This window comes from Patella vulgata, chromosome 2, assembly GCF_932274485.2.
Source record: "Patella vulgata chromosome 2, xgPatVulg1.2, whole genome shotgun sequence".
Taxonomy (NCBI): domain Eukaryota; kingdom Metazoa; phylum Mollusca; class Gastropoda; family Patellidae; genus Patella; species Patella vulgata.
This window is the reverse complement of record NC_065880.2, coordinates 87543094-87555961: the sequence shown is the minus strand read 5'-3', so window position 1 is coordinate 87555961 and position 12868 is coordinate 87543094. Positions and strand designations below refer to the sequence as shown.

The following is a 12868-nucleotide window of genomic DNA, read 5'->3' as shown; positions in this document are numbered from 1 at the left end:
TATGTGCGAGTGTCTGTATTTTAAGTTGTTTAATGGTCTCGAGATTAAGACATTGCGTAATTTATTGAAACAACAACTCGTGACTTACATTACTCGTGTTGTTTCAATATATTATTTAATGTCTCGCTCTCGATCTTTAAACCACTCATATTTCAACTTATCTTTGTAACAGGGAGTCAGTTGTCATAGAAAGCATCCAAGATGCAATCATCTTCTTAAATTTGTTCATTTCAGACTTGATGATTATCTTCAAAATAAAATCAACCATTCCGAGCACATCATACATGGTACACCTGTCTCGACATGCTCCCCTGCCCCCTACCGGCCACCTAGATGCCTAAAATAATAGTTTCCTTCATGGTACACCTGTCTCGATATGCTCCCCCGCCCCCTCCCACCTAGTTGCCTAAAATAATAGTTTCCTACCTTTATAATGTAAATAAGCACCATTAAAATTATGAACGTCAGCAGAATTAGGATGAGCTTTTACAGCTTTTTCTATGTAAAACTTCGCTTCTTCATTTCGTTTTAATTCCATCATAATTTTACTTAATGACAGCAGTCCTTCCAGATAGTCGGGATCAATACGCAAGGCTTGTTTAACCAGTCTCTCAGCTGCTGCACGATCTTTTCTTTGGCTGAAAGAAAAATAAACGACAAAACATTTTAAGAACAATTTAAACAATTTTTAGTGGTTTGATCTCAATGGTAGAAATGGTCAGATTTTGAAGGCAGAAACTGTCAGAATTTAAAGGTAGAAATGGTCAGATTTCTAAGGTAGAAATGATCAGATTTTGAGGGAGAAATGGTCAGATTTCAAACGTAGAATTAATCAGATTTCAAAGGTAAAAACTGTCAGATTTCGAAGGGTAAAAACTGTCAGATTTCATTTCGAAGGTAGAAACGGTCAGATTTCGAAGGTAGAAACTGTCAGATTTTGAAGGTAGAAATGATCAGATTTCGAGATTAGATTTGATTAATATAATTAACAGTTGTAAAATTGTTCACCTGAAAAAAGTTTTAAGTAAGAATTCTGGGGAATCATTCATAATTCATAAAACTAAACTATAATATTATAAGGATTCTACATTTTCATAATGCTAGGTTCCCACAATCCCGATTCATACTGCGATTAAAATCGTGGTTATATTATTAGGTCTTATTATATATTGAGGTCAGTTGTGGAAATTGTGTTGATCATACAGAAACGTATCCGAATGTATCTGCATGTAGCAGATCGTGGACTCAATAGGGACAATCCTATCGTAACCCATTGCACCACAGTGGTAACCTAGCATAAACTGAAAGTCAAATATCATCCAATAAAAGACAATATTATTAACATATCCTAAATATTGTTATAAATAAGGCTCTGGGGATTATCACCTTGATGACGAAATTACTTACAGGTAGATGTTACCTAGATTAACTAGAGCACCTTTATGTTGTGGATTATATCGTAATGCTTCTCGAAAATGGTACGTTGCCCATGATTGGTTGGTTAGAATAGTACCAAGGTTATTATGAACACTGGGTTGTGGTGGATATAATCTGTAATATAACCATAATTAATATAATCAGTGATGGTGAGACATGCAATTTATACAATTATTGATGGTGGACATACAGAATTAATACAATTACTGATGGTGAGACACAGACTTAATAAAATTACTGATGGTGAGACACAGAATTAATACAATTACTGATTGCGAGACACAGAATAAATATAATTACTGATGGTGGACACAGAATTAATACAATTACTGATTGCGAGACACAGAATTAATACAATTACTGATGGTGAGACACAGAATTAATACAATTACTGATTGCAAGACACAGAATAAATATAATTACTGATGGTGGACACAGAATTAATACAATTACTGATCGTGAGACACACAATTAATACAATTACTGATGGTAGCCATGGGGTGTGGTGGATGGTGAGACATCGTATGTGAATGGTGGATGGTGAGACATGCAACGTGGATGGTGAGACATGAGATGTGGATGTTGAGACATGTGATGTGGATGTTTAGACATGTGATATGGAAGATGAGACATGGATGTGGATGGTGAGATGTGGATGATAGATGGGATGTGGATGTTGAGACAAGAATGTGGATGGTGGGACATATGATGTGGATGGTGAGACATGGATGTGGATGTGGATGGTGAAACATGGATGTGGATGGTGAAAGATGGGATGTGGATGGTTAGACATGGGATGGTGGATGGATGGTGAGAGATGGGATGTGGGTGGATATGGGATTCGGGTGGATGGTTGGTGAGAAATGATTCAGGTTGTAAAGGAACATACCTCACTGATTCTTGATAATGATAGATAGCCTCGGATATATTACCAATATCTTTAAGATAATTTCCATAGTTGTAATGAACTTTAGCGTTATGAGGTAACGTAACAACACCAGATCTGAAACATAAAAAAAAATAATTTAAAAAAAAACATTCCCTATAAGGTCTGTCATTGAGTCAAGTGGTGGGGTCTTGATCCCTAGCTTGTACATAACAAGCAGCAGGCATACCTGTCCAACATCATGGGTTTTCTCTGGGTTCTTAGGTTTCCTCCCACTGCTTCGAGCATGTAGATTATTGAAATAAAATTGTACTATATTTCTTTCCGAACTTGCAAGATAGTTGGCATTTAGTGAGTAATTAAATAAATAAAGTCTGACAGTTGATACACAGTTATAATTAACATTTCAATTAACAGCCCAAGCCTGGAAATAAGCCACCTGTCACAGACAATGTCAGACACAGATTCAGACTTTGTCAGGCACAAAACCTCTGGTGCCTGTCATTTTGTCCAGCACTGATTTGGGTTTTTTTATTGATATTATTAATACATGTCCGGCACTAAGTTGAAAATATCAGGTACTATTTCATTAGTGCCTGACATTTTGTCAGGTACATCTAAGACCGTTATTAGCCCAGTTGGTGCAGAAAAGCAGTGGCGGCGCCAGCCGTCAGTGATTGGAGCGGCAAAGCTGGGCCAAAGTCCAAGGTTAAGGGGGCAAAGGCACAAGCTTCAACTATGAGTAGGGAGGGGGGGTCCCCCCAAAAACTTTTAAAAACAGGTTGCCGGAAATGCAGCCTGGCAGTATTTCAGGCACTGATCATTCAGGTAAAGTGTCAAACGAACGGACTTGCGAATCTCGACGAAGCCCACTCACGAGCGTCAAAGTAGGGAGTTCTTACGGAGGGTTTTGAAAAATAGACTGCCGGAAATGCTGTTTGACAGTATTCAGTCAGGCACCGATCGTCGAGATAAATAGATCTGACCAGAAACCATCCGTCGCCTGATCACTAGTTTATCCGACCAGAGAATAAAATGTCAAACGAACGGACTTGCGAACCTCAATGAATTCCCCTTGTGAGCGCCAAAGTAGAAAGCCATTGGGGACCTCCCCAAGAACATTTTGAACAACAGACTGTCGGAAATGCTTTCCAACATGCAAGTTTATGACTGAGTGGGGATGTGGGATTTATTCACCGTAGAAGGTATTGAAACGTATCATAACGTATTATTTTCTAAAATTATTGGGGGTGGGGGGCAAACAGAGGGCAGACCAGATTTATGGGGTGCAAATGCCCCCCCCCCTGCCTCCCCTTGGCGCCGCCACTGCAGAAAAGTAAGCCTTTAAACCATATTTCATTTAATTACTGGTAATGTTTGTGGTGTGCAGGAAAAATTTCCCTCGCCTTGAGACAGGTTTATATGAAAAAAACTAATTTCATTTTGAATTAGATATTTGAGGTTAGGTACATTTCAAAAAGCAATTTAAAGATTTATTATGGGAGATTAGATAAAGAGCTGGCAGTTCTCACTATAATAGTTAAAAACAAGATACTGTAAAGGGAATGTGCTGAAAATTTCAGTCAAATTGATCCAATATGAACCGAGAATTTAGTGATTCAATTTTCGGCCTAGCCTCGATCATCATTACAAAAGTTGGTAGGATAAAAAAACATAGTCTCGATTATCCATTTCATGATTTAATTATGAATGGAAGTCGAACATCAAATCGGAACCTAATCCAATAAATTTCGCAGCCTAGCGATGCCATCAAGAGTTGATTATGGTCTGGATAAGTTAATTAATGTCTAATTAATAATTTAGATAACATTTCAGGCCTGAAGAAAGAACTGCAATAGGCAGATTTAGCTCTTGCATAATGTATGCTTAAGAAAGGTTCTAAAAAAAATTTTTTATTCAACTAACAATAATCTCGAAATATATAATAGCTGCACGCTACGTTTTACCGTTATAGTAATATTTAGTTAACTCCTGGTTAGAAAGAGATTCTGAGTGCAGACGGTGTAACCCTCTCTCGATCTCAAGGTGTGCAGGCGGTGCAAGCCTCTCTCAATCGTATAGTGCTATAAACCAACTCGTAAAGATAAGATTTAAATTGTGTTTAACTTAAACCCACTGACTCTACTCATGATGTTGACAATATCCCCTAATACTCTTACAGTAATTGATAGTGGATAAAACCCCGACAATATGGGAGATATCAAGTGTTGGTTATATTTCTATCATATTCAGTTTAAATACATAAACGGAGAACTTTATATTTTAATGATAGATAATGCATCTACTCAAATTACATATATTTGAACATGCAATCAGCTAAAGGCACACAGCCTGATTTCATCAGTAGGGGGGATCACAGTGGCTAAGTGGGCAAGACGCTGGCTCGCTAGCCTGGAGGTCGGGTGTTTGATCCCTGCATTGGCCGAGAAATTTCATCCAGATTTTCGGATGTGGTTTCCCCTTGTCAGTGATGCAGGACAGAGGGCCTGACAAGGACAGTTGTCTAGTCGTTTGGATGGGATGAAAAACTGAGGTCCCATGTACACATTAGCGTGTACGTAAAAGATCCCTTGGCAGATGGAATTTGATATAAGAATAGGCCGTAGCGCTGCTGCCCGGGCAAAATTTCCTTCATAGCGTATGCCCGTCTTCATTAGCCCAGTTTAGTTGCTGAACAGTAGGATGTTAAACCCCATTTCATTTCATAAGTAGGGTAACCACCCGTCCCACATTTTGCGTCCCGAAAACCAGCCAAAATGTCCCGCAATTGCTCACATGCAAGATTTCTATACAGTAATATGCGTGAATCTAGTCTCGCGATGATAATCTACAATTTGAGTATTACATTACCTTTTTTCAAAGATTCGTACAACTATTTTTCGGCATAAACTTAATCTACAACTTATAATTCTGTTTCTCAGACATTCTGCAACACAATTCGTAAGTTTACACGCGGTCTCACGCTTACGGCGTTCAGGGTGAGATTCTCCGCCGCCCACGGCTCCACAGAAAATAAGAGGGCTTTTGAGCAACATATATTTTTCTGAAATTTCCTGCAATATCATCAAACAAAAGGTGGTCACCCTGTTCATAAGACAGAGAAAAATCCTGATAGAGCCAATGTATGCAAGTTATTGCATTCCAAATTATCAACCAATCACAGTTCTTATCTCTACTCATCATTGAACTCTGTCTAGACATTATTTTATCTCGTTTACATTACAAATTTTTAAGCGTGCCAGGCATGACACTTTTAATTTTTTGGTAGTGTAAAAGGGTCAAACATAAGGGTACCGTACTGAGTACTGTGCCAATTTGGTTCACTGAAATGAGGTGGTCTCGGCACGGTGCCAGGTTCGGCACAGTTAAATTTTCATAGTGTAAACGCTTTCCGGTCTGAGAACGGTTCCCAATACGTGCTCAGCACGTGCCCTTTGTATCATAAGGTCTGTCATTGAGTCAACTGGCGTGGTTTAGATTCCACTCTTGTACATGTCGAGGAAGGGAGCTAAACTCAGGTTCACCCTTGGGTCCCTGTTTTGTTCTTCTAATCTTAAGTTACATAAGTTAGTATTATGTTCTAGTGCACCAATAGTAAAAGTTTTAACGGAAAAAATTAATTTTGTATGCGGTTGTTGAATTAACTCATCTCTGAGGGCAGGGTTCTTAAGGGAGGAAGGGTCGGGGGGTCTTCTTAAGAATTGTTTTTAGTGACATCTGAAATGGGTCGACTCACGCACGAAAGTTGATTGTTGTCACAAAAGCTGAATTAAACTCAGAATTTCATGGGAAGGGGACCTGCAACTTAAGAATGAAGGTTCAGACTGTTGGGCACCGCTGTCCACTCGTCTAGCATAGTAGAAATTTTGTACACAATTTTTGAAACAACTTAAACCCAGCTCCTTTACTTTTCGTGACCTCTGGCTTCCTTTCACTGCTAAAGACCCCTATGTGCAAGCAAATTATTGAAATAAAATAGAACCATATGTTAGTCCCAAAATGACCTAATGGATGTTAAACCCCATTTTTCTCTCTTTCTCTCTCTGTACTGATGACATGTTTTACGAGAAGACGACAACCAGGGCGTGCTTGTTATAGTTGACTCGTCTGTATCAAAAATGGCCTTGAGTATTCATCAAGAAATAACAACACATATCAAACATGCACCTCGTAAAAAGGTCATGTATGCATTTCAAATTTGATCGAATAATAGCGGACGAGTTCTACAAGTCTGTATACACATCGTTACTGTTCAAAAACATGTTACAGTGATATGTGGTCATAAAAAAGGTCAACAATTTACGAATAATTACTCGGCAATTGATAATAACGGTCTAAAAACCTCCTTTTTACACTAGTACGAAAAGTAAATTTGTTTAAAAAGACTAATATTATGTGTTTCATAAAGGTGTATTTTGTGAGGGTATATTATGAATGAAGGGTGTCAATAGACTTGTATTTACCTCAGGTTTCAATAAGCTAAGATATAATTATGTGTACGCTTCACCTTTCATTGGACATGAAGCGGAAAATGTTGGATTCTTTATCTGATTGCTTCAATGAAAACATTTTATAACAGTCTGGTGGAAGCTATATTAAAGATGGGTTCCCGCATACAAACTGGGTGATTTAATGGTATATATGGACCAAAAACATATTCAAACTAATTAATTTGTCATAATTATGCTTCAAATCCTTCTCAAACATTGTAATTGCGAAGGAATGCCCTGCTATTAAAATTCGATCAAATCAGGTCATGTTTACGTCACGTCTTGGGAGTCAGAGGAGAATTCATTGCATACATAAGACGATGTTGTCTTTAATCGCTTACTATTTATTACAAATATCGAATCCTAATTAAATTCTCGGATTATCCACTACCCGCGTCTTTTTCCGTCATTTTTATCTCAGAAAGTATTGTACGTCTAACTCTTCATAAAGTTTATCAACTTGCACATCAAGCGCTCAATGTTCGCTTGTGACCTTTGACATCACACGTGCAGAAGTTCCGAATCGTCGGGCTGTTGATTAGTGGAACCCTTACATTTTTGTCCTGTATACGCTCCATGAATGTTTATCGGGGAATCCAGTATTTTTCTAGTAAGATTGGATATCTCTACTTTCCATATATACCAAAATTGCCATACTTTTATTGGAAATAACCACCCAATAAACACTTTTCCGGGAACCCATCTTTAACGAAATCTAACGTTCATATAACAGTCTGGTGGAAGCTATATTAACGAAATCTAACGTCCATATAACAGTCTGTAAGCTATATTAACGAAATCTAACGTCCATATAACAGTCTGGAAGCTATATTAACGAAATCTAACGTCCATATAACAGTCTGGTAGAAGCTATATTAATAAAATCTAACGTTCATATAACAGTCTGATGGAAGCTATATTAACGAAATCTAACGTCCATATACGTCCATATAACAGATTGCCATTCGATAGAGATTTCTCGCATATTTAGCCGAACATAATGAAATGAAATGAGGTTTAACGTCCTACTGTTCTGCTTCGACTTGGCTAATGAGAGAGAGAGAGAAATGGGGTTTAACATCCCCTCAACACAAACTAGGTCATTTTGGGACTAACACATGGTTCAATTTATTTCAATAATTCGCTTGGGCATAGGGGTCTTTAGCAGTGCCGTGCGAGGAAACAAGAGAACATGAAAAAAAACAATAAGGTTGAACAAATGATCAAACTCCTTGTCACATTCAAGAGAGGAATCGTAGCCCCTATATTTAATTCTTAATTAGAATTATCAGATATATATTTATATTTCAATTAGAATTATCACATATATATATTTATATTTTAATTAGAATTATTGTATATATATTTATATTTTAATTAGAATTATTACATATATATATTTATATTTTAATTAGAATTATCGTATATATATATTCATATTTTAATTAGAATTATCACATATATATATTCATAATTTAATTAGAATTATCGTATATATATTTATATTTTAATTCGAATCATCACATATATATTTATATTTTAATTAGAATTATCGTATATATATTTATATTTTAATTAGAATTATCGTATATATATTCATATTTTAATTAGAATTATCACATATATATATTCATAATTTAATTAGAATTATCGTATATATATTTATATTTTAATTAGAATCATCACATATATATTTATATTTTAATTAGAATTATCGTATATATATTTATATTTTAATTAGAATTATCACATATATATTTATATTTTAATTAGAATTATCACATATATATTTATATTTTAATTAGAATTATCACATATATATTTATATTTTAATTAGAATTATCACATATATATTTATATTTTAATTAGAATTATCACATATATATTTATATTTTAATTCACATTTTAATAAGAATTATCACAGATAGATATGGTATATCAGGGTTGTGGACCCTCTAGAGACCACAGTTTTTATCCAATTTCGATGAAACTTTAAATATATGTTTTTATCATTAAGATCTTGGTTCCTTTTGATAATTATTAACATTAGTGTTACTTTGCTCTTATTTTTTGAAAAAATTTTCACAAGTTGATTTCCTTTCTGCTCTTTTCATTTTCTTTGTTTTATTTGTTTCGTTTGAATTTGATTTATCTGTTTAGCTTTTGATTGTTTAATTTTTGTTAATGAAGTTGATTCTTTTAAACTTCATTTTTATTTTTGAACTCTACTTGGTGTAGGTGTTCATCAGGTAATATCTCGACTGAGTTCAATATTGAGATTAGCCGGTTGATTTGTTGGATATAAACCTTTGAATAATAGCGCCTAACAGGCAGCTGTGTTTAATTATGTTCTCCTGATTTTGATCGTTTCTGTGTGTTTGAAGTATATGTTTGTGATATGCGCTTAGAAACACTTCACGTGTAATGAAGCGCTATATAAATCGAACAATAATAATAATAATAATATATATTTATATTTTAATTAGAATTATCGTATATATATTTATATTTTAATTAGAATTATCGTATATATATATCTATATTTCATGTGTATTTCTTCTTTATACTACGGTACCTGGATATAGGGCTTTTGTTATTCTACATGTACAGGTACAGGTTTATCATATATATATATGTATTATTGTACAGGTACAGATACAGGTATATCATATATATGTATTATTCTACAGGTAGAGGTATATCAATAACAGAAGGGTATCATGATGAGATAATCATCTTGACATATCTTAATGCATTGTAATTCTATCATTCTACTTGAATCCAATTAAATCATAAATTTGATCTTGTTTTCTATTCATGGATAGATACAACGAATATATAGTAACTGAATATTTCTGAGAATAAAAATTCAGCAAAGTCGAACGAGAGAGAGAGAGAAAGAGAGAGAGAGAGGGGAGTAACATCCACTCGACACAAACTAGGCCATTTCGGGACTAACACATGGTTCAATTTTATTTCCATAAATCGCTTGCTTGTAGGTGACTTTACCAGCGGGAGGAAACCGGAGTAATCCGCAAAGTCTACTAAAAGCTGCAGTTTGTTACATTAAAACAGTTTGTTATATTTTTGTTTCATATAATCATGCAATATAGTCCAGACCAAACATTCTGACATCTGTCAGTGGTGTACCTATGATTACTCACCAATGAGGGGAAAATTGAGCAGAGCATTGAGTCATAATGACTGGGCCCCGAGTTCACTGAGCATTCTCAGACTTAAGTTAAGAATTAACTCAAAATTGTTGGCCTTGTTTTAATTCAAATATAGCCATTTATAAAACTTTTGTTGCTTTAATGTATCAAATACATCAACAAGAAAGCTATGTGCAAAGTTTTGTGTTTTTGGATTATTATTATTTTTATTATTATTATTATTATTACAGCATATTTATAGTGCGCCCTTTCATATAACATGTTCAGGGGCACTTTACAAAGTGACAATATAATCATAAATAAACAACAAGATTATGGACATGTTAACGACTGCATACACAGAGTCAGTTAAAAGCCTGATTTAGCAGTGGGAGGAAACTGGAGGACCCAGAGAAAACCCACAAGGTTGGACAGGTGACCCTACTCCTTGTCACGTACAACCGGGAAATCGAAAGCCCTCCAGTTGACTCAATGACAGACCGTATGATACAGCACGCGTGTGCTAACCATTCAGCCATCCAACCCCTACCCCCCCAAAAAAGAGATGACAACCGGTTGACATTTTAAACCCTAAAATTACAGTCAATGTTCTTAAGTTTCTGATCTGAAAAATAACCAGATAGGATTTCCAGAAAGATGTTTATTACTGTCGAAACCCCCTATTATTACTGGTTAGCCAAGACAGTGATGACAATATTCAATATTTACGACAATGTTCTTCAGTTTCTGGTCCAAAACGTAACCAGAGAGGACTTTCAGAAAGAGTTTTATTGCTGTCAAAACTCTATTGCTTCTGTAACCATTAATATAACAAATGACCATTGATCTTTATCCATATCAGATCATCCTTGTTAGTAATGTTACAGTCACAGAATTGAACAAAAAACAGAGGAATGGTATCAAATGACCATGGATTATTATCCAAACCAGATCTTCCTAGATACAGTCACAGAACGGAACAAAGGACCGAGAAAAGGTATCAAATGTTTATGCTAATCTGACGGTGTGTCAATTGTATTTTTCGGTTAATATCAAATTTCCACATTTGATTAAGAAAAGAATATCAAAGTAGGTAATCTCTCTTTGAATTTTTTCTTCGTCTTAAATTTAGGAAACCGGCCTGACAGTTTATTGAAAATTCTATTTATTATTATTATCAGGCTGGGTCATACAAAAACCGGCAGAAGACAGCGAATTAGATATGCTTAACAAGGTGTTCTGTTCGCAGTGGTGAACGTATATTTTGGGGGCTGTAAAGCTTGAACAATTGTTACAGACTTCCTTCGCAACTAGCAATGAGGTTGGTGCAACCACTGTTACCATATGTAAATCCCGAAATGACCTAGTTTGTGTCAAATGGATGTTAAACCCCCTCTCTCTCTGTCTCTCTCTCTATCTCTCTCTCTGTCTCTCTCTCCCTCCCTCTTTCTCTCTGTCCTTAACATTTTGAGCAATGAGGACTAAAGTCACTTCTGGGGGGTGGGCCATCTGCAATGAAGGGCCCTGAAACTCAAGTTTCGTTGCTTCTGGGGGGCCCATCTAGGATTAAGGGCCCTGAAACTCAAGTTTTGTTGCTTCTGGGGGGACCATCCAGAATTATGGGCGCTTAAGCTCAAGCTTCGCTGCTTTTGGTGCCCATCTGGGATTGCGGCCCTGAAGCTCAGGCTTCGTTGCTTCTGGGGGGTCCATCAGGGATTAAGGGTCCTGAAGCTCAAGCTTCGTTAGTTTCACAGTAGATCCGTCCCTGTCTGTTTTTGTTTGTCAGACCCAAAGTCAAGATGAGTGGAGCCAATAATATCACTGGAAACAAAGTTCTGCTGGATGATGAGGGGGTTGGATGGCCGAATGGTTAGCACATGCGCGCTGTATCATATGGTCTGTCATTGAGTCAACTGGCAGGGTTTCGATTCCCCGTGGGTTTTCTCTCGGTCCTCCGGTTTCCTCCCACTGCTAAAGTCCTGAAATGACCTAGTTTGTGTCGAGTGGACGTTAAACCCCATTTCTCTTTCTCTCTCTCTCTGCTGGATGATCGAATCCACTTATGTGCATAGCAACGATACATAAAAAGATGAACTTACATGAACAGAGATTGTCTTGACAACCAGACTTGATTTCTATGTACAGTTCGTAGTGATAACACAATGGCGTAAGCAACACACATGGAGACAAACACGGATTTCTTTCCTGGGAATTTCTTGATGACACAAGACAAACCATGACCAACCAATAAACAGAATCCAAGACTGAAATAAAAAATAAAGTCGATGAAATAAAATTGTAATTTATCTGAATTTACATTACTGTGTCTATAGACAGACATTAAATAGAACACTATCGTGATTCTCAATCATACCCAATTATATTTTTGTGTAGGTGGTTTTAGGGGTTTTTTTTAGGGTTGGGGAGGAGGGGGGATTCATATTAAAATAGTCTTAGAATGTGGCGACATTGAAATTTCTTGTAGAATATAGCCGATCATGTTAGTTGGTTTTCCATTTGAGTGACGCCTGTATCACCACAGAAACAGGACTGTGCAGTGAATTGATGGCTTTGAAGGGTGTATGGCTCTATTTTTTGGAACCTTGAAATTAAGTTGAAATAGACAAAAATGGTTCTAAAATCTAATGTAATATAAATGTATGTAAAGTGATTTATATTAAATTTTTGAAAAAATATTGCAATTTCTAATCAACTATTTTTAGTCAATTATGTGAACAGTTTAAATTGAAGGTTGTCGTTTTACGCCTGCTTATTTGTTCAATGTTTTTTCAATTATTATTTTGTTGTTGGTGAATCAGCCTTTACTAATTATGTTTACTAATTGTGTTGTGGAATAGTTTTTATTTGTTCATTACAAAATG

At 35.9% G+C, this 12868-nt stretch overlaps 1 protein-coding gene across 1 annotated transcript in view; it reads right to left on the bottom strand.

Annotated features, from left to right (window-relative positions):
• Nucleotides 1-12868, bottom strand: part of LOC126811516 (protein O-mannosyl-transferase TMTC1) — a 74940-nt gene that overhangs the window by 12172 nt on the left and 49900 nt on the right. The window contains exons 9-12 of the mRNA XM_050537188.1: nucleotides 12086-12250; nucleotides 2327-2440; nucleotides 1408-1551; nucleotides 427-638 (exon numbers count right to left, since the gene is read on the bottom strand). Coding sequence (XP_050393145.1) covers nucleotides 427-638; nucleotides 1408-1551; nucleotides 2327-2440; nucleotides 12086-12250 — 635 coding nt within the window. The remainder of the gene's footprint in view (nucleotides 1-426; nucleotides 639-1407; nucleotides 1552-2326; nucleotides 2441-12085; nucleotides 12251-12868) is intronic.